Genomic DNA, 26,322 nt, shown 5'->3' with positions numbered 1-26,322 from the left:
TTTATCCAGTTAACCCATTCTCGAGATTGTCAGCTCAGTATCTCTACCCTTTTCCATGAAAAAGATGACGGCTCTTCCCCGAAAAGCTGAGTTACAAAAACTTCGATTCCCTAGATTGTAGCTGTGATTAACAATAGGTAAAATAAGTGGCCCGATCTCTCACTTGAATTAATAGATTAAATAAGCAGTTATTGGGTGGGGCAGCGTTTGGGATCAAACGCTAATACTTGATTCCTGCCTTCAGTGAGATGATGTGAGGTTGGTTTACCGGGGACAAACCTCTTCCTGGCCTGTGGAAGAACAGGGAATCCCCTCTCTGTTTAATCAATTTAGTCAGTGCTCTAGGTCCCTAGGAGGATCCGTGGCAATGAGAAAGTCTTGTTCTTTTTCATCTGGAAAATTAAACCTCCTCCCGAAATATCCTTCTTCTCTGATCCTCATCAGTAAGGATAATCTTTCAAGCAGGTTGTTTTTATTCTGTAGGCTTCCAGAGCAGAAAGAAAATCATTTTCGAAGCTGCCTCTTCTGTTGAATATGCTTGGCACATTGGCGCTAAACAGGCAATAAATCATAATAAATGGAAATAGTCGCTCATGGCATGATCTGATTGAGTCGTTTAAACAATCACTGTGTGTTGACAAAGGGTAGGGTGATTATGCCAGAGGAATTCAAAGGTGCTAGAAACAAATGAACTGGAGAAATTGCTTGACGAATGTGGGGGTTCTTCCAGGGCAATAGAATCCCTCCATTCCGGCTCAGCTTTGAAGTCCATAACCCAGCGGAATGAGCCATTAATAGACGGCTAATTCTTCGGCAGCATTCTCCATGGAGGCGGCCCGACCGCATAGCTGCCACCTGAGATTTGCCTTCTAATTCTGCAGAGTTGAGAGGTGAACCTCACAGGGACCTGGTAATGCTATTCTGCAGGTTGGGAGATGAATCCTCACTTTAATGTATGGGTAAAGCCCTTCAGAGCGCATCTCCCATTATTCGTCATAATAATCCGTGCAAACGGGCTGCTTTTGCCAGCGCACTCCGGAGACACCCCATTGATGCTCTTGGGGCACCCCTCTGGTGCTCGTTGGCGGAAGCTATTTTTGTATATTTTCCAAAGGAACGTGCGGGAGGGTACGGGACTCAGTCTGGGTCACTTTGCTAGCAGGAAGCAGGTAGAACAGAAATCAACGCGTTGCCCACCCTCTCCGGGGCTGGAGCTCAGCAGAGCGGAAACGCGGCGTGGGCCTGAGCGAGGACGAGCGCCCCCGGCGGCCCGGGGCCACGGCGCAGCTTCTCCCCGACGGCGCTCCGGGACCGCCACTGCCTCGTCTCGCAGCACAGAGCGGGGGCGCCCCATTCCTCAACTTTCCCGGGTCGGTGAGGTCACCCCACACGGGTTCCTATGGGGATCCCTAGACTGGGAGTGAGAGGATCCTCCTCAGATCCCCCTCCAAGTAGACGCAGAGTTGTGGGTCTTCAGTCCCCTGGGGAAATGAAGGCACCCTGGACCGATCACCTCCAACTCTGGACTTGGGTTCTTCAGAGGGGGTGGCGGGCGATTCCCACGTGCGGGCGGGGCTGACTCTCTGCCTTAGAAACCGCCATGAGGGGAACGTTACTTGGTGACAGCAAGCCCAGTATACTTTTCATCCGAGCCGTCCCAGCGCCCTTTAGGTGTGGCTGTTGTCACATCATCTCTGCTCATTACCGTTGGACTCAGGAGTGATTGCTGATTTGAACTGAAACAAACGACTTAACTGCTAAGAGGCTGATTGGGGCAGCATTAATGCTTTGAGAGGCCATTCCGTGAGTGCAAGGGTACCCCATCATCCCAGGGTAGCCTCAAAGTAGGACTGCGGCTGCCACTGTGCCCAAGGAGGCGGGAGGGGGAGCGGCGTGGGGCGCATGCCCATTGCCCTCCCCGGCAGCAGCGGACCCCCCCATCAGCCACTCAGCTGAATGCTCAGGGTGTGTTGGCGGAGGGAAGACAGAAACCTAACTCAGGCTTCTTTGGTCCGAAGCCTGGAGCTTTAGCATGAACCACCATGAAAAGAAAACCCCCCACCAACGTTCACGCAGGGCCGGTGTCCCGAGGCTGCAGCCTGATGCTGGAAGGATCCTTGTGCCTTCGACACTGAACATGCCTCCTCTTGAGGCTTCCTGGACTGGGAGCACTTAGGTCACAAGACGCAAAACACAGGAAGGGCACTTTCAAAACAGAGCTGCAAATCTGGCTGAATGAGAAACTCAGTAGGAAATTCTTGAGGTCTGGAGCTTTGCAACCTCTAGCCCGCCCGCGGCAAAGCTGCTCATGAGGCTCCTCTCAACCTGGCAACTCAGCGCTTTGAATGTCGCTCGGTGTGCCCGACTCCATGCTCTGCTGTCCCTCTGTGGAGTTCACTGAGTGGGCTTCTTTAAATAAGGCTTCCTGTCCAAAGCACAACCTCGCAGAACCCTCCTTCTAGGGGTGAGGCTGCTCTCTGGGTGAAGTGAAGAGGTTTCCCACGGAGGAAATGAATGGCAGCTGTGAAGGCTTCCCCAAGACACGTGGGCTGATGAGGAAGGAAAGCCTAGGCAGGCGAAGCTGCTCCTTTTACCCGGGGCTGAAGGCTGGTCCCAATAAAATGGACACTCAATGTGCATATAGGAGACATGAGTCTTAAATAGCTACTTCTGATCTCAGATCAGTAGTTTTATTTTCCCCTTTCTTTATTCTTTCTTTCTCTGTTAAGGTCTTTGAAGAGTTTTGCTCTTGACCCCAAATAGCCAAGGTCAGGGGGCCATTGTTCATGTTTCCAGTGGTTGAGGAACGTGTTCTTTGACTACATTTACAGACTTTGATAAATTAGCCAAAGAGCAACGACATGATAGTTTTATAGTGCTAAAGAGGCAGCTCTTTCCTGTTCTGACAAACCTTTTAGGCCCAAAGCTCCTTTGTAAGAGTATTCTCTATAATGGTTAGATTCCACGGAAATTTGGGCATCTCTGGAGGGTTATAAGCTGATCAAGAGGGCAGGAACTTCTCTGGGCTATTGTAAGGCAGGTCTTGACAGTCTGTGCCATGGGGTCCAATTGCCCCTGTTCCAGTCTCTGAGCATCCTCTCTGATTAAGGCCACCCAACACTCCCTAAAGCTTGGCTTTCTTAGTAAAATGATAGTAATTGTAGTACCTACCTCACAGAGTTGTTATGAGGTTTGAGTAAGCTCCATAACTTAAGGCACCCATCAGAGTGTCTGGCACATAGTCAATATGTAGTAAATGCAAAATGAAGTAAGTGCAGTTGTTACCATTATTGGTGAACCAAAAAAGACCCCATCCCCTCCAGGCTCTCTGATGGCCCAAATCTCCTGGAATTACTCTGAATGAGTCAGCTTATCCAGATCCAGAGTATCAGAGCTGGAAAAGATCTGGAAAAGCCAAATGCAGCTGACTGACACAATTTCCAGAACCCCAAGAGCCAGGACTTTATCAGTACATCAATATATACAATATGCAGAAATTACCAGCATCCCCTTAAACAAGCTGAGTGAAGTTTCTGAATCAGGCCAACAGGGAACAAGGCAGTAAAGAGAATACTTTGAAGTCAGAACATGGGTTCAAGTACATTGTCCACTGCTTACTAGCTGTGTGACCTTGGGCAAACCATTTTAACCTCTCTGAACCTCAGTTTTTATAACTGAAGTGTTAACTACTTCCCTTGCCTTCTTCATAAAGTTGCCTTGTGTGAAATAATTAAAGACTCTGTACAAGTACTTGTACAAGTACTTGTAGGCACAAGTACAGAGTATGATATTATTTTTCTTACCTTATCACCTGACAAGCACTCTCTAAAACTGTAGTTTCCTTTTTTTGGGGGGTGGGGGTGGGGGCTACATTTTAGTGACTGAAATTGATATAAAAGGTTTTGGATATCCCACAGGTCAACTGGATGGGCCCTACTGTTCCAGTGTGTGGCAGGTGTAGTATGAGATGGGGCCTCACTGTGTGGGGAGTTTGTGGATCTTCATATTAGCTGTCAAAGTCAAGAGAAATTTGCATCAGAAACTTAAGTTTTAGATTAATCTTTAGAAGCACAGATATTTTTTTGACATCTGGGAGTGAGAAGGATTGGTCAACATCTCCATTTATATGGACTTGAAATAACAAAGATGGATTAGGGGTCGGGGTTCAGAGCATCTGAGAGGAGGTCTGTCAGCACCTTCCTCTTTAGCACTTAAGCTGGAACGAGTCAAGTGAATCAAAGGCATTTTAATGGACGTGTGGCCAATGTCTTTACGGTCTTTTCACATTATTGTTTAGGAAAGAGTGAAGGACAATCAGTCTTGTGCTTCCTTTTTGGTAATGCCTTTCTGTAAGCTACAAAAATCCACAATTTACTGAGAGGAAATAATTATAAACCTCAGGAGGTGTAAATTTCAGTCTCAAAACTTAAAAACAGAGCTGATGTAACTTACTAAGTATAGCTATTACTTTTACTAAGTTCAATTTTTGCCAAACTGGAACTTAAAGCAAATGCGAAAAGCATAATGACAATGAATGGATCAGGCCAATTACTCAGGTATAAATCTTATCTCTTTCAAGTTCAAGCTCATTCTTTTTACTCTTTCATCTTCCCAGGAGAGGTTGATTAAAGATAAATGGAAAAAAAGGGGTAATTTGTGTCATAACTTGTACTTTTATTTATTCCATTATTTTATGAGAAACATTCATTAAAATAATGTGATTTCTCTCCCCCAAATTTACAGCACTATTAATATTCCCTTTTCAGGATTCAGAGTTCCTAGGGCATTTTTTTCTCTTGTAAGATTGTCATCCATTATTTCTAAGTGGACATGTTGCTGCTTTAAATAGGAGGTGTGTGTGTGTGTGTGTGTGTGTGTGTGTGTGTGTGTGTGTATGTAGGGCTAGAGAGAAGACTTTCTTCCTCTTCCAACAGAGCCAGTTCTTATCATAACCATTCCAGGGACAGAATGACAGGGCTGTAAGAACCACCCACAATAGTATTAACATAGCCTCAGACTCCAGAGTCACCTTTTGCTGAACACTAGCGAACCACTCAATGTTAATGCAGCATTTTAGTATAGCTTTTTATTCCCAGCTTATTGTTTTTCATAGCACATAGGTTGGTACGGCAGTAGACTGAGACTCTTGAATTCATTTTTTCATTTGACCAATGTCTTTGGAGTGACTATTAGATAGTAGGCACTCAGGATACAAGGGTCAACAGAACAGCGTCCATGCCCCTTGTGGAGCTAACATAACAGTTTTTTTCGGGAAGGGGGTGGGGGGGACGTGGGGGGTGGGGAGTCAGAGAATCAATGGCAAAGTCAGTTTGACCATTCAACAGACCTCAGAGTCATCATTTGCTAAAAGTGGGAATAAACGTCAAATGTAAATGGAATCTTAGGACTCGAAAGATTTTATTTGGGAAGCCTCTTTCAGAAGCTTGATGACCTATCTAAGCGGAGGAGACAAAGGTATATAGGACAGCAACAGCTTATAATAATCTTTGGTTAGAGGTCTCGTTTTCTTTAGTTTCTTTCTCATCCATCCATTCATCCAAACAAACAGTGGCCTATTCCTATCACTACCGCAGAGCATGTGCCAGCCATTGGGGATATAAAATGAATTTAAAAACTGCTCTTTCTGATCCTGTGGCGTTCATATTCTAAAGAAGAGAGCATGTCAGCTTCAGAAATAAATATGATAAATTTGTTAAGCACTTTAAGAGTTATATACTGAGGGATATGAAGACACAGAAAAATTACTTAGAAATATATTGTTGAGAGAAAAATACCTAGATAATGATGGCATTTTCATGAGTCTTCTCAGTTCCAGTCAACAATTTTATGGTTATATTTTCACATGGGATAAGCCCTCTTTGTTTTCATCTGAGACCGAAGATTCATTTAATCAGAGCTGGTTTCGTTTACAACTATGTGCAGTTCTCTTAGTAAAGAGCATGGATGTGAGTGAAAGCACTTTAATTTTAAAATTAATAAGCATAGATGAGTTAGAAATGATTTAACTTTTCAAGATCACTGACCTTCCTACTTTTCCATCTCTTTGATCAGCTTCCCTTAAGACATAGACTGGTTTGAGGTTTCTTCTTTAAAAGAAAAGAGCTTTAGTAGTGTCATATGTTTATTTCTCAATCTGTTTTCCATTGTCTGCTAACCTTAATATAGGAAATAGTGTGAAAGAGGAACTCAATTGCACTCTTGGCAGCTAGATAGCTAGTTCATTCTTGGCTACGGCATCATTTTTTCTTTTTTTTTAAATTTCTTCAATTTTTTTGGCTCTAAAGCTTCGGCTAGCTGGAACCAGGGCCAGATCAAAGTACAGATGCTCCTTGACTTGCAATGGGGTTATGTGCTGATAAACCCATCATAAGCTGAAAATATTGTAAGTCGAAAAATGCATTCAGTACATCTCACCTACCGAACATCACCGCCTGGCCTCGTCTACCCTAAACGTGCTCAGAACACTTCCTGAGTCTACAGTTGGGCAGTGATCTCGAGCTTCATCTCAAGAGTAATTGCTTTTCTCTTCTTCTCACCAGATGCAGGAGACACAGATGGGCATTTTTTAGATATGACGGGATGTGACAACGCAAAACACAATATCCAAAAAATGCTGACAACACAGTGTATTGTAAAGTCTCAGCTGTGTGCCCTCGTGACTACGAGGCTGACGGGGAGTTTTGGGTCGCTGCAGCTGCCCAGCATCAGGAGAGTATCATACCGAATTTTGCTGCCCCAGGAAAAGATCAAAATTCAAAATTTGAAGTACGATTTCTACCGAATACGTATCGCTTTTGCACCATCAAAAAGTTGAAAAACTGAAGCCAAACCATCGTAAGTCTGGGGCCATCTGTACAGTTTTTCTCTAATAGATGTAATCTGGCTTAACTCTGAAACAAGCTGGCTTTTTCTGTAATTGAAAACATTTGGTGACTATGGCAACATCTTCACAAGCCACCAAGGTCTGGGAGTGCTTGCTTGTTGGAAAATAGTCAGGCGTTCTGTCTTTGCCTTTGTGCTGTTTTTAGGCAAGCAGCAAACCTCTATGGGTATATCCAGGGTGCTTTGCAGCCTTATCGCACAGAGTTTAAAATCTAAGTGGGAAATGAGACATCTCTTCTCCATTCCCTCTTCCTTAGCTCTCCCCTGCCAGCGGCCATCCTACATACTCTGTTCTAATGTATAAGCCTTTGGATATTTGCTGTCTTGGACACTCCACAGCTCTGTACCCTTTTTGTGAATGCCAAGGTCGAGAACCAGTTGGCACCTTGTGTCCCAGATCTGGATGCCTTGTATCTACAGAACCTGAATGATGAGCAGACAGTTGAGAAATTGAGGAGCTAGGAACTTAATATGAAAGGAGGCATCCCACATCCTCTGGGGCCTAAAAGGGTCAGAAATGGGAATGTCTCCAGTATTAGGCCCAATGAGGACACTGCTGAGATGACCTGGGTCACTATAGGTGAGGCTGTTGACCACTCAGTTTGAATTGCCTTCAACAGGGCTTCTGTGGGCTAACGACTATGACCATGGACTAGAATAAGCCAACGGCTTCATCTGAGGCGAACTATTTGCCCAGAGCTCTGAGAAGCTGACAGTGGTCAATCACAGGGCCACATAAGGAGCTCTGGGGACATTGCTTTTAATCAACTTCCGCTACCAAATTACTCATGATAGTTCTAAAAAGAACAAAGTTAGCTATGGAGAAACTGCCTGATAACTACAGCTACCCTTATTCACCAGGCAGAAAAGAAGGAAATCAAAAGGTGTAATTCAAAAAGATAATGATTTAGAATTACTTTTTATTAATAGAATTAAGCTGTATTATGTCTTGAGATGTCTTTATTACCGTATCATAAATATGCTAACAAAATGTTCTTCCCAAATGAAAATATATATAGGCGGAGTAATTTTAAAGTCATACATTGCATGTTGGTTTATAACATTAAATATTAAATACGTTAAGTGTCAATGTAAAGTAGCTTGAGGACATTTTGCATCACTAGCTAAAATAAGCAGGTAACTGCTTATCAATCTTTATATAATATATAGACCAAACCCTTGTTGACAGGAAGTAAAAGTGATTATATCAACGAGTCAGAGAATGGGCACTTCTTACAAAGAACCACAGCATGAGGGGATATGTTAGGTGCTCTGTGTGTGTCATCTTAACAGAAAAGGAAGAGAGATTGTGGCAGGATGATTTAGGTTATCCACAAATAATAACTTCTCCTGTGAAGGCTGTGAATATGGGGTAAAATTGAAATGGCAATAGAATCTTCTTTCCCAGGTATCTAGCTCAGCTGCCTACAGGAGCTCTGGCATGGAACTCCCTGAGGAGAAGAAAATGTCTGGGAGTATTTCCTGGCAAGCCTGTAATTGCACCCGCCTAGCTTCTGCAGGGCAGCATAAAGGTGTTTTAGAAGGCCACTGAGCCTTCTGGGATTCTCTAAGGATAAACTTGTCATTTGTCTTAAACCTGCTGCCATGTTGACTCCCCCACTTTGTTTCTCTGCCCTCAGTCACTCAGGAGCCAAGCCTCCCCTGCTTCTCCCTAATAAGGTAACTGGCAGTTCCTTGTATCACGCCTTCCTCTCTGCTCCCACCCTCGTTGACCCCCCCCACCACTCTGTAATGGTTGTCACGTTGTCAGAGCTGCCACCATCTCCAGCCTCTCCAGCCATCCCACTGCTGACCTCGCCACTGTGTTGCCTCTGTGGTACAGCCTGGGCGTAAACTGTAGGCCCTACCGCCCTCCCACTGTTCCTCTGGCACACACTTTACATTCCAGTCAAATAGACTGAACTGCCTTAATTCTCAAACCCTCACGGTCATGAATTGTGCATCTGACCGGACTGTCCCCTACCTCTCTGCCTCCAAAAAGCCTGCCTGTGCTTCCCGGCTCAGCTGCAATGCCACCACATTCCCGAAGGCTTCTTTGATACGCTTCCTCGCTCACTCGCTTGCAATGAGAGGTACACTTTGCCCCTTTCTTTTGAGAACCTGCTGGCTGATGTTTACTTACTGACAGATGTGTATGGACCTTGCCTATTCGGTAACAACTGTGTTTTAATCATCTCTCTGTTCCTTGCGGTGCCAAGGTAGGTGGCTTTGTTGACTCTAGGACTAATCAATTCGGAGAAAGCCTCGTGCAGGCGACATTCTGGAATGAAGGCTCTGATATTAAATGGGTAACCAATGGAACTTATAATCTCACTGGCATGTCTCCTAAATGCAGGGTATATAAATTGGGGTAACTGCTTTACTTTTTATACTTTAAGGGATTGTATTTCAGGAAGAAAGCCTGGGTAGAGAAAACAGTAACTCCCTCGGAAGTTGCCTAAAAGTCCTTGTGTATATAATTCATATTCTCACATATGTATATGTGAGATGCGTATGATTATCAAGATGAAATGTGTCAGTTGAAGTCACTTTTTCATCTTCCTCTTTATTCTACATGTTCATTAAAAATATTTTTTCCTGATAACTAAAATAATATATTGAAGACAGTTTGGATAATATATTAAAGTGTATTATCTGGGCAGTAATTCTCATTACTCAGAAAAAAAAAAAAAAACTTTGTTAAAAATTTGGATTTCTCTACAGTTTTTCTTCTTTCTATAACATTTCTCCTCCTTACCCTCCTCCTGACCCTCATATTTACGTAAACTGAATTTTCATGCCACACTGCTTTAGGGTTGGGAGAGTGGCTTGTCTTATGGCCTCCATTCACCCACAGATGGATCTCAAACATAAATAGTTCTGTTGATTACTGGTTTTAGTTTTAGAGCATTTAAAAAAACTTCCAGTGAATATAAAGAAAAAATTTTAAAAATGGCTTTAAAATTAATTTTTAACTTATTCTCTCCTCTCCCCTTCAAATTTATGACGTTCTGCCTTTGTTTAAAGGACAAGAGATGATGAGAAAGAGACACTGTGAATAAAAGATAAGATGGAATCTCGTAATTACCAACATATTACTAGTCTGATCGGTAAAGCGATTCTCCCTGCAAATGGTCACTGCAAATTGCAAACAAATGCAAAGATGAGGAATGAAAGGAGTTTAAATTCATCTTTGGCTCACGGCATGTAGGTTTAAAGAGTGTGGATGAAATTTTTTCCTTCTAGAAATTTCACTCAGTGCTCCTACCTTGGCTAATGTCTGTTGCACTGCTCAGCCATTCCTGCCTGACTGAATTGTTCTCTGAGCTGTTCTTCCACCATAAATCATGGCTGAGGGCTCTGTACTTACTCCTGTAATCTGCTCTGGCCTGTAACAAATGGTTGCAGACAGAATTGCAATTCCATGATGTTTTAGTGCCTTGTAGTAAAGTACCTCACAGCCTTTAATGCCTCCTCTCCACCCCCAATCATGGATGTGGGTGGGGAATCTATTTGAACTTGATAAACAAACCTATCAGTTCCGAGGGTACAGTTTGCCAGACTGTGCCAGGTGACAACCTCTACCTTGCAGAGCAAAACCATCATTGCAACGCTTCCTTTAAAACATTGCAGGGATGTCTGAATGTTTTCTTTTATTTAGTTCAGAAGGGGAAAATGAGAACCCCAAGTATGCAGGTTCTCACTGAACATCAATGTACTTCAGAATTTATATGTGTAATTCTCCACACATTTGTGCTCGAGATGCTCACGCTAAGATCTTACGGTCTTTTGGCCTATGAAATATTCCACTATTTCTCTTTGCGAATACCATTTTATACATTAGGACTGATAACGAAGGCTGTATGATACCTATGTAAAAGGTCGATAAATTTTTCACAACAGAGAAAATTCTTTATATTACCAGGTAGAAGTTGTCTAAATTTTCCATTTTTCTCTTCTTAAGAAGTTCCCTCGATTCTTTTTGCTAGCTATTTCATATTTATTAAGTGCTATATCTGTGTTTGTATAATATATTTTCATACTCAATTTTGTCCTTGAGTAGTTTTCACCCTTAGCAATAAACCCGTCTGAGTCTTAGGGATCTCAGATTTAAATTGCCTGATGGTTTTAGACCAGTGTTATTGACTAGTATTCTGATTCTTTAGTCTCTTTTTTTTCCTACATCATAGCTCTTCAAATTAAGCCAATCCTGCTAAAAACAATAGAAATGCTGTTTAATGTGAAGATTGAATATGAAAGAATATTCTCAGCTCCTCTGACCATGCAAGGAAGTCGTCTCTGCACAGCCACTGAGTGGCGCAGGAGGATTTTGCATGGGCAACTGCTATGCAGCCGAGAATATTACTAAATGAGTGGAGAGAAGGCAAGGAAATGGAAGTGTTTGTTTTGACATCAGGGTTGTAGGCTAGTGGGGTCAGAAATTCCTTCTGTGTCCTGGATTTCTGAGCTGCTATGTGGAGATGGTTCTCCCCTGGGTCTGATCTGTCTTCATTTAATTTAAGGGACTCTCTGAGGCCTGCTTGTGACAACATCACAGCTTAATTACTTTCTTAATAAAATAGCACATATGTACAGGATAAGGCATTGTTACCTAGTTAACATGGGATCCACGGGTTCTCTCAAATATTACCAACTCAGCAGGTTGCCCAAACTGAAGTATTTTCACACTCAAGTCAATAAGAATGGGCCTCAAAAATCTGCTTTGCTGGGTGATACCTCTGAAACCAGAAGCCAGTGGCCTCCTGGTGATGGTCAGTCACCACCTAGGACATCAGCCGGCTTTGGTTCTGTGAGGAAGTCACTATTTAGTGTGCTGCAGGCCAGTTCTGCCATTGGCAAATGAAGCCTGCCCAACATTCACTCTTGGAGTGCCTGAAAAGCTCTTCCTGCCCTTTCTATTGTTCTTTCTGTGGAAAAAAGCCATAGTAATGTCAGTGGTGTCATGGGCATGGGTCTCCCCTTAACAAATTGATCTTCCCCAAAGAAATACAATACACAGAGGCAGGCAACTTCTGAGTTATCCGACAAGGCCTATGATATCTTAAGCTACAATGTTTCCCCGAAAATAAGACCTAGCCGGACAATCAGCTGTAATGCGTCTTTTGGAGCAAAAATTAATATAAGACCCAGTATTATATTATATTACATTACATTATATCATACCACATCTTATATTATAGTAAAATAAGACCAGGTCTTATATTAATTTTTGCTCCAAAAGACGCATTAGAGCTGAGGGTCTGGCTGGGTCTTATTTTTGGGGAAACATGGTATCAAGGAAGTGTGTGTGTAAGCTATCAAAGAAATTGCACACAGCCCTCTGCTTCTTTAAGAAATACTATTAGTGTTATTTAAAAACAAACTAAACAAATGAAAGGGACAATAAAAGTAAAACAAACTGTACATACATATAAATAGGCAATTGTTAGTCTGTACTTTCTTTTCCAATTTTAAAGGGCGTTGTCTGTGCTTGAGCTTGCGGGGTGGTCAGGAAATGTGTAGTTCAGCCATTTCATTATGTTATAAATGAGGCCAGGGAGCCCCCGAGAGGGGGGCAGCGCCCCAGGTATTTTGCTGGGTGTGTGGGCAGCCTGGTCTTCTGGCCCAGTGCTCTCAGCTCCAGGCACTTTTTATTGGATCACCTGGCCTCTTCCGGAGCTCATAAATGCTTGGCTGTTGGAAAAGATACTTTAATAAAAATTTCTTTTCATCACCCATGGGTAGCTCCCAAAGCTGGGTACCTAAGACTCCCCTGATTTTGTCCATCTTCCCATGAGAATGCAGATACTCTGACCCACTCATTTTGCTTTTCAAAGTTATCCTAAGGAAATAATCAAAGATACATGGGAAGCTATAGGTACACAGGTAATTTTTGTAGTATTTTTATAATAGTGGAAAAATTAGAAAAACAAGAGAAGTCCAAATACGTTGGTTAAATGATAAATCTATACCACAAAGTGCTAAGTAGTCATAAAACCTTATGTATCGGATATTTAAGGATGATAATAGTCTAAACATATTGTCAAATGAAAAAAGCAGGTTTCAAAACAAAATGGCTACATTTACAAAAGAGAGGAAGAGTTCTTTCTATTTGTATTCTTGAGAAGTTCTGTAACTAATATGTGTCATTTTGTTAAAATCAGTACATTATCTAAAAGAAAGAGCACCCTTTAGGGTATCATTTGAGAATTAATGCATCCACGGAATGATAGTAGGTACATTTTCAGAATTGAGATTTAAGATACATCCTTCATTTCTGTCCTAGGAGTTCATCTCAGAACTTTAGTCTTTCAAATAGCACCTTAGAGCAGTTGGTGATAAGACCCTGTCACGCGGGGTCTCTATTCCCGGTCCCCTTATAAGAATGCAGGATATGGCGAGGCCAAAAAGGAACACCCACGGAGCCATACATAGCTGAGTCATATCACTATAGTCTCGCTGGAGGCTGGGTTGGAGACACAGGAAGCAGGAGCCACACTATGCGTAACCTGCCGTCCACTTCTCTGCCAACCAACCAACCCCACTTGCTAACTGCAATCCGCTGTGCCAACTGCAATCCGCGCTTGCTAGCTCAGCCCCCATCTTCTTGCTAGCCCCCATTTTCTGCTAGCATAGCCACAGCAGTTATATTAGTGGCCAATGGCTCGTTGGTTACAGCTGACGGCCAACTAGCCACAGCTGATGGCCATCCAATCACAGTTGATGGCCATTTACTACCTGAGCCAGCACCTTTCCACATGAGGCCGAGAGCGTGGAAACGGCACTCCTGACTCTGTCCCCACAGACCCTCATTACAGAAGGTGTCCCAGGATTGTGACATCCTCTGACTGAGCAGGTTTTTAGGAGGGGTGTGAGGTCCCTTGTCTGTCCCTCCTTCTTTCTTTGTCAGACCCGGGAGAAACAGGCCATGTAGCTGCCATAGGAATATGTATCTAATTGGAGATCAGAACGTGAGGCACAGGCCTCTAAATGCTCTATCTCAGGAGAAATTTATTAATCAGGAATTCGGGAAAGTATAATCAGTACTTTCCTGTATTTTCTCCTCTCAGGTTTCTGGAATGAGCAGACGTTTGTGGCAGTCTTCCCCCACTCTCACCAGCTCCCTGCCCCCGTGCTGTGTGTCGTTTTTCCCCCTCTGTGTCAGAGCACAAGCATCTGTCTGCTGAGGCGGGTGGATTGAGGAAAGATCAGATACCATTGAGGATGATGAAATGGCTGAGCAAAAAATTTCAGCTGGAAACTGTTTACTCTTTGTGAGGAAATAGAGGTGAAAATAATTGACTGGATTTTGTTCCATTCTGTTGTGCAGTCCAAACTGAACTTCCAGCTTGCTGTGCGGTATTAAAGGCTTATTTCTAGCTTTTTGATTTTTCAAGCATACTCCTAACTCCCACGAGATCTACCTCAGAGCTGCTGGATCCAATACGACTTTCTTTTATGAATTGAGTTTGTTTTGCAGCTTTTCTTAAGTAGAGGAAACCAGGTCTACTGGTTAACTGTGGTGGTTCTTTCTTAGAATGCAATCACTTTACATGGATATATATATATACATATATATATATATATGTATATATATATATGTATATGTATATACATATATAACAGGTTAGTATAAACGTCGGTAAAACATGATGCAGTTAGTTAAAAAAATTTAACTTTCATATTGGAATGCTGGAGACTGGAAGAAAGGGTAGGAATTCTTTCCTTAAAAAGTCTCCCACCCCATTCAACTTTACTGGCATTCCTCTTCATTTGAGTGTGCAGGTACTATGTTCTTATGCCACAATTATTTTTAAGTCCCTTCCTCGAAGGGGTGCTTGTTTTCTTTTTTCTAATAGACCCTATCTCCCGGAGGGCAGCGCCTGATTCTATTTTTTTGTAGTCATTCGTTCATTCATACAATGCAGGGCAAGTCACCACTGGGTGCAAAGCATGGCACAGCTGATCTATTAGACATGGCTTCTGTCCTTAGAAGGCAAACAGTTCTCTCAGGGGGCTTGTTACCAAAGAACAAGGGTTCTTGTATCCTCACAAGAAGGCATTCCAGGACACAGGAATAAGCCACGTGAACACAGCCAGGCAAACAGTGGACTTATTAAAAGGAAGGAAATAGTACCATCCGAAAATTTTGGGAGTGGGCAGGCCAGGAGAAGGGCAGCTGCGCTGAAAAAAAAGAGGCTTAGGATTTTATTAGAGTGAGGGTGCGAAATATTCAAGTTTTAGGGGTAGTGTTATAGGCGTTTCTAGGGTGGGTCCCTGCTGAGGGCTCTTTCCTGTGTGGAGGTGGGATTTCCTTGTTTTTACTTGGCCCTTGTTGGAACTGTCATGGTGACAAAGGGTGGAGATTTTTCCCTGCCTGCAATGCTAATAATATTATAATCTATTACAATTAGCTGTTGCTGCACCTGTTAAGAATGATTTCATTTCCTCTTTGTCTGCCACACTTCCTCCTTCCTTTCCTCCCTGCTCTCTCCTGTGGGACCCTGTTCTTTCTGTCTACCATAACGGGCTAACATGGGGCTCTGGGCTTGCTAATTGATCTATTAGCTATAGAACGGTGAAACAGATACGATAACCCAACAAAATTTCGCATAAGAAAAACAAGACCACAGAAAAGCTCCAAGAATGCCATGATCTTCATGCCATATTTTGCAATACTAATGCATTTCCTTTACTAAATAAACTGGCAGTGCATTTCCTTTTACATTACCTGTCACCATAGTGAGTGCTGCCACCAACTGCCTGAGGCTCCTGATGAAGGCAAGTGGGAACACTTTTCCCCTGTCAGTGAGCTTCCTGGTGGGGCATCAGGGTTGGGTTCGATTAGCATTTGTCTGTTTTGCAAGCTCCTACTTAGCTCGGCTGAAAGGACAATTGATATTTCTGTTACCCACTGAACCTGAGCTGCTGCCTCGTAGAAGCCTTTGTGAAAAGAGGTGGGATACAAAGGGACATCAATAAATAAACCAGTGAAACATCACCAGACTCAGGAACTTCCCTTTCTACAGAGGCCATCCTAATTCCTTGATGACCCTGGTGGAACTCCACTGCCATGTCCTCATTCCAAAATCAACCAAAGGCAAGAACCTAAATACCAGCAATAAGAGAAGGAAATAAAACCCTGGTAACAAGAGAGATATGATGCTAATGTCAATCTTAAGACAACGGGTGCCTCCAGCAAAAGAAACCATTGACAAAATAAAGAGGCAGCCAACTAAATGGGAGAAGATATTTGCAAACTATGCCACTGATAAGGGGCTAATATCCAAAATACATAAGGAACTCATAACTCAACAACAAAAAAACAACCCAATTGAAAAATGGACAGAGGACCTGAATAGTCATTTCTCCAAAGAGGATATACAAATGGCAAATAGACATGTGAAAAAATGCTCAACATCACTAATCATCAGAGAAATGCAAATAAAAAACACAATGAGATATCACCTCACCCCAGTCAGAATGGCTTTCATCAACAAGACAAATAATCAAGTGTTGGAGAGGTTGTGGAGAAAAAGGAACTCTCATACACTGTTGGTGGGAATGCAGACTGGTGCAGCCATTATGGAAGGCAGTGTGGAGGTTCCTCAAAAAATTAGGAATAGAATTACCATATGACTCAGCAATCCTTCTCCTGGGTATCTACGCAAAAAACCTGAAAATATTTATCCATAAAGATATATGTGCTCCGATGTTCACTGCAGCTTTATTTATGGTGGCCAAGACATGGAAACAACCAAAGTGTCCTTCGATAGATGAATGGATAAAGAAGTTGTGGTATATATACATAAGGGAATACTATTCTGCGGTAAGAAAAGATGAAATTGGACCATTTGTGACAATGTGGATGGATCTTGAGATTATTATGCTAAGAGAAATAAATCAGATAGAAAAAGTCAAGAACCATATGATTTCACTGATATGTGGGATATAAAACTGAAAACAACAAAGGAACAAGACAAACAAATGAAGAAATAAAAACTCATAGACACAGACAATAGTTTAGTGGTTACCAGAGGGTAAGGGGGGGAAAGGGGTGGAGATGAGAGTAAGGGGGATCAAATATATGGTGATGGAAGGAGAACTGACTCTGGGTGGTGAACACACAATGTGATACATAGATGACATATTACAGAATTGTACACCTGAAATCTATGGAACTTTACCAACAAATGTCACCCCAGTCAACTTGAATTAAAAAAGAAAAGATAACGGGTGCCTCTCTCCTATGGACTGCTCCTTTAAGAACCACATCATCTCTCATCTGCTGGCCCTGAGGGCTGCCAGGTGTCAGTGCAATTTACAAAATAAAGCTCAGGAGGTGGCAAGCCCTCTGTGCTTTTAACTGGGAAGCCTTCAGTGTTGTCTTTTTTTTGTATGAACCATAACATTTACCATCTTAGCCATTTAAAGTGTACAGTACAGCAGTGGAACTATAGGCACATTGTTACGCAACAGGTCTCTAGAACTTTTTCATCTTGCAAAACTGAAATGCTATGCCCATTCAACAACTCTTCTTTCCCTGTTGCTCCCAGTCCCTGGCAACCACCCTTCCACTTTCTGTTTCTAAGACTTGATTACATTACATATTTCATATACTGCGTTTCCCCCAAAATAAGACCTAGCCGGACTATCAGCTCCAATGTATCTTTTGGAGCAAAAATTTTTTGGAGCAAAAAAAGAAATATATTAATTTTTGCTCCAAAAGATGCCTTAGAACTGATGGTCTGGCTAGGTCTTATTTTCAGGGAAACACGGTAGGTGGACTCACACAGTATTTGTCTTTTGTGACTGGCTTATTTCACTTAGCATAGTATTCTCAAGGTTCATTAATGTTGTAGCATATTGATACAGGTTAGCTAGCATGTCCATAGGTAGACAGGGAGGTACCTGGTGGAATAAACAAAAGACAGCCATATCCTGATATTACTCCTTTGCTCCAGGATATAATGTAACAAGGCCTTGAGGTTAATCATAAAATTCCTTTTGGCCTGACAAATGGAGCAGATCTGATACATAAGAGTGGGTTACTTTGCTAATTACTCCAGGATGGGCAAGCAGAACAAACCTGGTAGACAAATTTCATTAGAAGGCGCCTGTTCCCTTCTTCAAACAGTTCCCTTCTTCAAACAGCTCCCTTTCCCCAGACAAGCAAGGGAAGGTATAAAAGGAAGAGCTTTTTATCTCAGCCACCTCAGTCACGGGGCACCGCCATTTGGGACCCCCTCCTGCCCGGGAGCTTTAACCCTTTGCTTTCAACAAACTATCCTTTTTTAAAAACTCTTTGCCTCTCCTGGGCCTGTGTTTCCATTCTTCAGTCTCAAGAGACAGGATCCCACCACTCACTCACTCCAAAGTCCCCTACATCGTTTGGGGACTCACAGGAAAATATTCCTACTTCAATATGACAGGATTTCTTTTTAAAGTCTGAACAATATGCTCTTGTAAGTATATACCACATTTTCTTTATCCCATAATGGACATTTAAGTTGCTTCCACCTCTGGGCTACTATGTATAATACTTCAATAAACATGGACATGCAAATAACTCTTCTTCCGAAATCCTGTTTTCAATTCTTTTGGGTGTATACCCAGAAGTGAGATTGCTTTCTCAAAAGGTAGTTCTATTTTTAATTTTTTTTGAGTAATCTCCCACCGTTTTCCACAGTGGCTGCACCATTTTTCATTTCACGAACAGTGCACGAGGGTTCTAATTTCTCCACCATCTTTACCGACACTTGTTATTTTCTGTTTGTGTGTGTGTGTGTTTAAATAGTGGCCACCTAACAGGTGTGAGGTGATATCTCATTATGGTTTTGATTTGCATTGCCTTGATAATTAGTGATGTTGAGCATCTTATGTGCTTGTTGGTCAAGTGTATATATTTGAGGCCCGACCATAGCACAACCAAGGGTTTCGAGAGAGCTTTTAGGTGCTTCAGGGCTTTGGGTGTAGAAAGAGTGGGACGTAGTTACACTTCATTTGACAACAAAAAGGCAATCAACATTTCACTTACACACTGAGTAAACAGTGAAATCTTTTTTGCCTGGGTATTGCCTGATACTTCACTTTGAAAACAAGCTATTGATTGCTGTGTGCCCAAGGGTGATAAGCTATTGATGGATATAATGGGAAAAGTCCAACTGAACAGATGTATCTCACTTGGAAAAGATAATTTTTCTCCCTCTGGCATTGTATATGGAAAAAAGAGACATATTCTGAATTTAAAAAGAGACATTAGGAATTCCTGTTACTTGCTTTCTCTGTGTTAGTGAATTTTCATAATGAATTATAAAATGACCCAATCCACTTTTTTTGAAGGCACTGTGTTAACAACACACAATCTTTCTCCAGAAAACCCCAGTGTATGAGAGCAACTCCAAGTGGTCATGTAAAGAATGATTGTGTCCACATATTAAAGTTGGGATTATGAGCGACAGTAGCCATTGTGTCACTGCTCACCCATCACAGGGCAAGAAGGAGGTGGCACAGAGCCTGGAGCAGGCAACGAGGGAAATTCTGTATTCTTACTTTCCCTTTTTGGTCTTCCTCTCACCCCCAATTTTCTGTGCCCCTTTGATTTTATCTGCTGAAGACACATGACTCATGCAATTGCTTGTTGTGCATCGTTATTTGAATGTCCACACACATCTGAAAATTCCTAATGGCTTTTTACCCCCACACGTCAGTTCCCTCACATTACTTTGTTTTTCTTTCTTTTTCTTTTTTACTCGATTAGTTTGATTTTATTTACTCTTTTTTGACAGTTGATTAAATTCTCACTCACATTACTTTCAATGCTAGTAGTTGAAAGAAATCAAGACATCATATAACCCAACCCTATCATTGTCCGAATGAGAAAACTAAGACCCTGAGAATGTAAGTAATTCTTGAAAGGTCACCCAGTCATTAACAGCTTAATTTCTGAATTTTCCTATTTCTTTTTCTCCAACACTGCTTCTGCCATCTTCTCAAATACTCAGGATCTTACCTGGAGATAATTTCTGAGTCTGTCCTAATTCTTATTCCCTTTACACCATCAGCCACCAAGTCTTATTGATTCTTCTTTCAAGACTGTTGGTAGAGTCGACTCTCCTGTATTTCACTTCTTTTGTTTTAACACCTCATTATCCCATCCCTGCATCTCCTAGGTCATTACAATAGCCTCTTTCTTTCTCTGATTTACCTCCTTATTTGATTCTCAACTCTAGATGCTCATTACATTGAAAAAAAAATCAGCATACTTATGCCTGCACTGCCCCCCAAACCCAATCACTCCCTCCATCATTCTGATGACATTTAATTGGTCTGGGAAGGAGCCTCTATGGGTATTTTTTAAACGTGGGTTCCCCATGTGATTCTAATCGGTAGCCAGGATTGAAAACCCTTTCCAAAGATATTTTCCACCTCCCTAAAACACTTTAGCCATGTCAGTGTGATCCTTGAGAATCTCTTGTGCCTCCTCATTGCTGTTGGCTTCCAGACATTTGCCTCTTCCAACCATTCAAAGTTCTTGCACTTCTCCCCCACTACTTTTCGGTAGGAACCCTATGCTCTAGTCATATCATTTCCTTTTTAGCACCAGAATCATTCCTCACAACATCCTATTTCCATTTTGGATTGCTGTGCCCTCTGCCCTCCTCTCTGCTTATCCCAAACCCACTGGCTCCTCAAGGGTTGTCTCATCACCAGCTCCCTCCAAGGACTCTTCTGGTCATTATTTCCCACTCTTGTCCCAAACTCCCTTATTCTTCAGGTTTGTACTATCTTGTATTTGCTGCAAATGAGTATTTTCAGCTCTTTAGTGAGGTGGAGAGCTCCTTGAGTTGAGGGACAATGCCACGTTTTTTTTTGTCCCTTTAGTCTCACAGCATCAAACAATGGCTGACATATAATCATACAATAGGTAAATTTGGAAGAACGTGGTATAGACCTAGGGAGCTAGAAGGGAGCTTGGAAAGTTTTTCATGGTGGCTTCTGTTCCATAGTACATAATCCCACTCAGACCTAATGTTAGCTCTTGTTCTACAGTTCCTGGTAACCTGAAGCTCTAGAAGATGACTATACATGGCATTTCTGTAGCAAAGAAGCAACTCTGGCATGTTAAACTACAGCTTGTGCAGGCAACATAGGTCATAACTACAATTGGAATGAAAATACTTTATGGAAACAATAAAACTTAGATTAACCAGAAATAACTACTTGGAACATTCAATTAGTCAGATTTCCTCCACTTAACTCTTGACAGAAAAAGATACATTATAAGGAAAAAGGCAGACAGTCAGGTAGTATTTAAAAAAGAAAAGAAAAAAAAACACCCCCAAACACAAAAAGCCTACTTCGGGGTTAGGTTGAGAGGGTTGGTGGAAATTTGGACCATAATTCTACTCTTTCTGCAGCTATCTCAATAAAACCATTGAAATTTGCTGTCAGAATGATGCCCTTATAATAGTGCAAAAATTCTACTCACTCATTCACTCACTTATTCACTATCTGCAAAGCACTATGTTAAGAACCTAGGGTAACAACCAGTATTTCAATTCCAGACAGGGGAGGTAGTTATGTGGAGGTTGATAATTATGTTGCAAAACAGAGAGGGCACAGGGGAGACGCAAAAAGGCCAGTGGGACTTCAGAGAATTGAGACATTACTTCTGATTGGTGGACCTGGGGAAGGATTCATGGTGGAGGCAGCCTTTGATCTGGTTCTTGAAGGATGACATGATTTGGGAAAAGGGTTTTTCAGACCAAGGGATCAGCATGTGCCAGCCATGAAGTTGCGAATATAGGACAATGGCAAGGGTTTCTGCTGGATGGAACACTGATATTGTGGTAGATAAGATAAGACTGATTTGGATGGGGACAAATCAGCAATGGCTTTGGGGACCCATTTAAGGTTTGTTGTTATTGGTGTGTGTGTGTGTGTGTGTGTGTGTGTGTGTGTGTGAAAGGTCTCTGAATGGGGCAGTCCTTTAGGACAATCAATTGTTCCGGCATCAGTGAGCAGGAAAGATTGGCCATTGCAGTAGGGAAAACAGGCAGAAGGCTCTTTAGTCCTGTGGAGTGGGCATGAACTGGAGTTCAACCGGAACGGAGGAGAGTGCTGCTGTGAAAAATGAGAGAAGTAAAATCACTCCAACTTGGGAACCGGTTGTATAAATATAGGTGGGGAAGGCCCTCAGGATGTTTTTGAGCTGGGCAATGAGGAGGGTTGATGGTCTCTTAATTAATAGGTGACTCAAAGGGAGGAGTATTTTAGGAGGAAAGATCGTACACAAAATTTTGAATGCATAAATGTGGGCATCTCTATAGAAACGTCTAGCGGGCAGTTGGAAGTCTTCAGGTGGAGCTGTAGAAGCAGAGATGGCAAAACAGACATGAGAGTCATCTGCATAGCGGCAACAGGGAGAGCCCTGAGAGCAGATGAGATTCTGAGGGAAAGATGGGGAGGGGTGTCACTGGAGAGGAAGAGAAGGGAGTGACGCTGGAGGAGCATTCAAAGAGGCAAGAGAAAATCCAGCGCGTACACTGACGATAGTGTTAATTAACTATTACAGGGAGTCCCAAGGGGATGGAGAATTGAATCAATCATTGGATTTTGTCACCCTGGCGAGACTGGTGATTGTTGAGAAATTTTCACTGGGGTATTGATGATAGAATTGATGATAGAAAGGGGGAATATGTCAGGGAAATTAAACCGAGCATGGCCATTTTCAGAATACTTTGTACATTGATCCAGGAATGTAACACAACACATTTGAGAATGATTGCAACAAATGTGTACTTAAAGAGTATTTTATATAAACAACGAGTACCCTGTCGTTTAGGGTCTAAGGGATATCCTTCATCTTTGGACCCTGGCTTCCCCACCCCACACACACTCTGAAAAGGCAAAAGGAAAAACAGGTCTTAACCCATGGCTGGATCTAAGTCGGAGCTCTCATTATCCGAGGTTTCCCTGGATGGATTCCCAGCGGGCCACAATGTGGGGTAGCATGCAGCGGAGGCTTGTGGTGAAGTCTTGGAGGTAGCATGTGAAGGCCACTTCCCACCCACAATCTTCATAGTACCTACCATTAATTGAGCGCTATGCCCCAGGCATTGTGTTAAACCAGGCAGGAAAGCATGGATCTCTTTCTGCCCCTTCCCTCCAACCCCTCTTTCCTAAACCTTTTCCCATCTCAGGGCAGAGCAACCAGTTTGTCCTGTAGAAAATGCATCATTCTACCTGCATCCTGAAACCCTCTCTCTGACTTTCATATTTCTCTTCTCTGCTGGTTCTCTTCCTGCCTCTCGGATTGTCCTCTCCTGATCTTGTTCACCAATGTCTTTTACTTGTCACTCCAGTGTGACTGTGCCCCATGGACTTTCCTCTCTCAGAACATGGTGGGGTCTCCCTGGGAGACCTCATCCCACCCCTGGCTCTGGCCGTCCTGTCCAGGACTCCCTGAGTGCACTGCCTCTGTCCCTGAGCACCTCGTCCAAGCGCCCTGTGTGTGGGCTGTTTCACAGAAGGCTCCTTGAGGCATCTGAAACTCAAGTCCAAAACTAACCTCATTATCTTCCTTCCTCAACTTGCTCTGTCACCTGTGTGGCATCATTTTCCACCCAGCCCTAGGTCCTAGGCCTCCTCCTAGATTTTCCTTTATATTCATCATTCACCAGTTTTGTTACCCCCATCAGTGAAATGTCTGAAATAGCTCCAAAATCCATTTCCAACATGCTATTTCCACCACTACTTCCCTAATTCTGGTCTTCACATCAGTTGCCTTAACCTTTTTTACAATAACATGTTAATTGCCACAAGTTTCCTACAAAATCCATCTTAAATACTATCAAGGTAAATTTTGAAATACAGATATTTCTCCCCTCCCACTTAATTTTTTGATGGTATCTGATTATATAAAATCCGAATTCTTCTCCTTGGCACAGAAGGCCCCTTTTTATAGAGCCTCTCTGTAATGTTCCCTCATTTTATCTCTCCCCCTCTCCCATTTAGCCTATGTGATAACTGCCTTACCTCTCACCCACACTGGTGACATCACAGTTGTCACTCAAGGTCCAGCTAACATGTCACCTCTTGGGTGGGGTAGAATCTTCTACAATGCTGCTAAGCGGATTTGGTGTCCTGTGTCCTTTGGGCTCTTACCAATCTTTTGCCAATACTATTTATGCTTGTCCCGTTGCTTGATTTTCTCTGTCACCCCTACTTGCTTGTGAGTGCATATGGGCAGAAGCTCTCTTATTGATTTTTCTATCCCAAGCACCAAGCAAGCTACCTGATAGACGTTTGTGGAACTGAACTGAGACCACAAAGAGCCCTTCTATTTTTTTTTTAGGTAGTGGCTTTAGTGACTTGACTGATTCAGGTCCCCTCACCTCCATGGATTACAGACTAGTGAAGTAAGGTAACTTCTATGGCAAGTATATGCCTTTCTTTTGTCAGAAACAGAAATCTGTATCTCTTCAATCCATGGTCACGGGACTAGATTTCCCCAATAATTATTCCATGACTTTCTACCTTTTCTAGCTATCTCCTCTATACCCTAATTTAAGTTTCCCCTGATTAAGGAAATCAGGGGAAACAGACACTTTAAAGAAATGATATATTTAAAACTTCTGTTTTTGTAGACATCGTTAAGCAATGATTGCGATAGCGTATGTGTGCATACGTATAGATATTTACATCAGCATAAAACTATTTGATGACGAACTGTTTAGCAGGCCAATGAAATAATTCACTTAGTGAATACTATTGTCTTTTATGTTGAACGTAAACCAAGCCTGGGTGGCGACAAGCAGCGTCATTAACTTCAGAAACATTCAGAGCTAACTTGAAAGACTGGTGGAGAGATGCTATGATGAGTGTGAATGGGGCGGAATGAAACCAGAAATGAGAAATGCGTCCGTCTGACTCATGCTTCTGTGGTGAAACATGAGGATTGAGCATGAGGATCAGTTTCTGTTAAAAAGTCAAACTGACATTTAAAAGTCCCACTCCTATGAAACTGCCAGTAGCCAAGTCCAAGCCCACTGTAGGAGCTGACAGAGGAGCCGTGGGCCTCTCTAGGGATGTGGCCTGAACCCTATTTGCAAGACTATCATCTATATTCTGCTTTATTTATATGTAGGATACTTTTTCCCTTAAGTATTTCCCCCCCCCCCAAATTTTAGTTTAATCTATAGGCAACACTTGAGAATGTTCATTTTGAAACAGTGGTGAATACCGTTTAGATACAAAGTGATGACTATTTTCAAAAAAGTCATGCTGGTTTTTTTTTTTCTTTTTCTTTTTTTTCCCCTTAAACATGGTCTATCACTGAGTATGGAGGAAGAACAGTGAGAAGATGCAGTCCTGAGTGGCCACAGAACAGGCCGGGGAAATACTGTGATGCCAGGTGGAGTTCAGAGTTCCTAGGGCCAGAATGCCTGCTGACTGTGGCTCTCTCTGTGGGGCAAAAAGGGTGGCCTTCTGCTGTCATTTAGTAGAACGACAGTAGAACTAAACGCAGAAATATGTTTAGTTATTTGCACTGAAGTTTGCGAAGGATTTTTTGAGGTGTGTGGGGGCAGAACTCAGCTAGTGTGCCTCTGCTGTACTCTCCCCACCCTTTCCTCCTGCTGGGGCCATTCTTAGCTGGACCCCTGGAATTTGGTGCATCTCAGATTTTCAAAAACCCATAAATCCTATCCTTATCATGTATACGGTCTCAGCTACAAATATTTTCCAGAACTCCAGCAGTAATTAGACAAGCTACTATGAAGGAGAGAGCATTGTACATCAGGTAAAAACATATGCAAAACCAAAGCTCATTAGAGAAAGATAATATTCATGCAGATTTTACAAACCGTGTCTTTAGGGTGGCCCAATAAGTAGAAATATGGGGACCCATGCTTGTCACTTTTCATGCACATGGAGAGACTGGAAGGTACCATTCCTAAAGGAAGGGGAGGAACAGCCTAGGACCAATTATTAGAATTAACAGAACCAGAGACAAAGATATATTATTACTGTTAGAATCAAGATTGCTTAGTATGTTTAGAGCAGCTGAATACAAATGATCTAGGCAGTAAGAATAAAGACTTTAAGTAAAGCTAATCATATCAAGCATGCAGCAAGTGAAATTAGTGAAAGACTGAGCTACATGTGTATTCCAAAAGAAGATTTTTCTCCAAATATTGAGGGCATCCTGAGGTGCTGTTAAGGAGGCACAAACGTTAAAAACCATTGAAATGGGAATATCAGAATTATTGCAGAATTTTCTCATAATGATGGAGTGTTTCGGTAATACCAGCTGTCATTTGAGAATCAGTCACAGTAATCACTTCCAAATTTTGAAAAACTCTCAAATTAAAGACATGGTGTGCTCATGTATATGTTTATGTTTTCTCTAATAAT

At 42.3% G+C, this 26,322-nt stretch overlaps 1 protein-coding gene across 4 annotated transcripts in view; it reads right to left on the bottom strand.

Annotated features, from left to right (window-relative positions):
• MAGI2 (membrane associated guanylate kinase, WW and PDZ domain containing 2) overlaps positions 1-26,322 on the bottom strand; it is a 1,330,546-nt gene that overhangs the window by 18,261 nt on the left and 1,285,963 nt on the right. The window contains exon 22 of one of the 4 annotated variants that reach the window (XM_081079968.1): positions 25,773-25,861. The exons of the other annotated variants lie outside the window; for them this stretch is intronic. Within the exon in view, the coding sequence (XP_080936094.1) occupies positions 25,773-25,861 (89 nt within the window). The remainder of the gene's footprint in view (positions 1-25,772; positions 25,862-26,322) is intronic. 4 annotated transcript variants of the gene reach the window in all.

This window comes from Rhinolophus hipposideros, assembly GCF_964194185.1.
Source record: "Rhinolophus hipposideros genome assembly, chromosome: 18".
Classification (NCBI taxonomy): domain Eukaryota; kingdom Metazoa; phylum Chordata; class Mammalia; order Chiroptera; family Rhinolophidae; genus Rhinolophus; species Rhinolophus hipposideros.
Note: the sequence above shows the minus strand (reverse complement) of the source record. Positions and strands in the feature narration are given on the sequence as shown.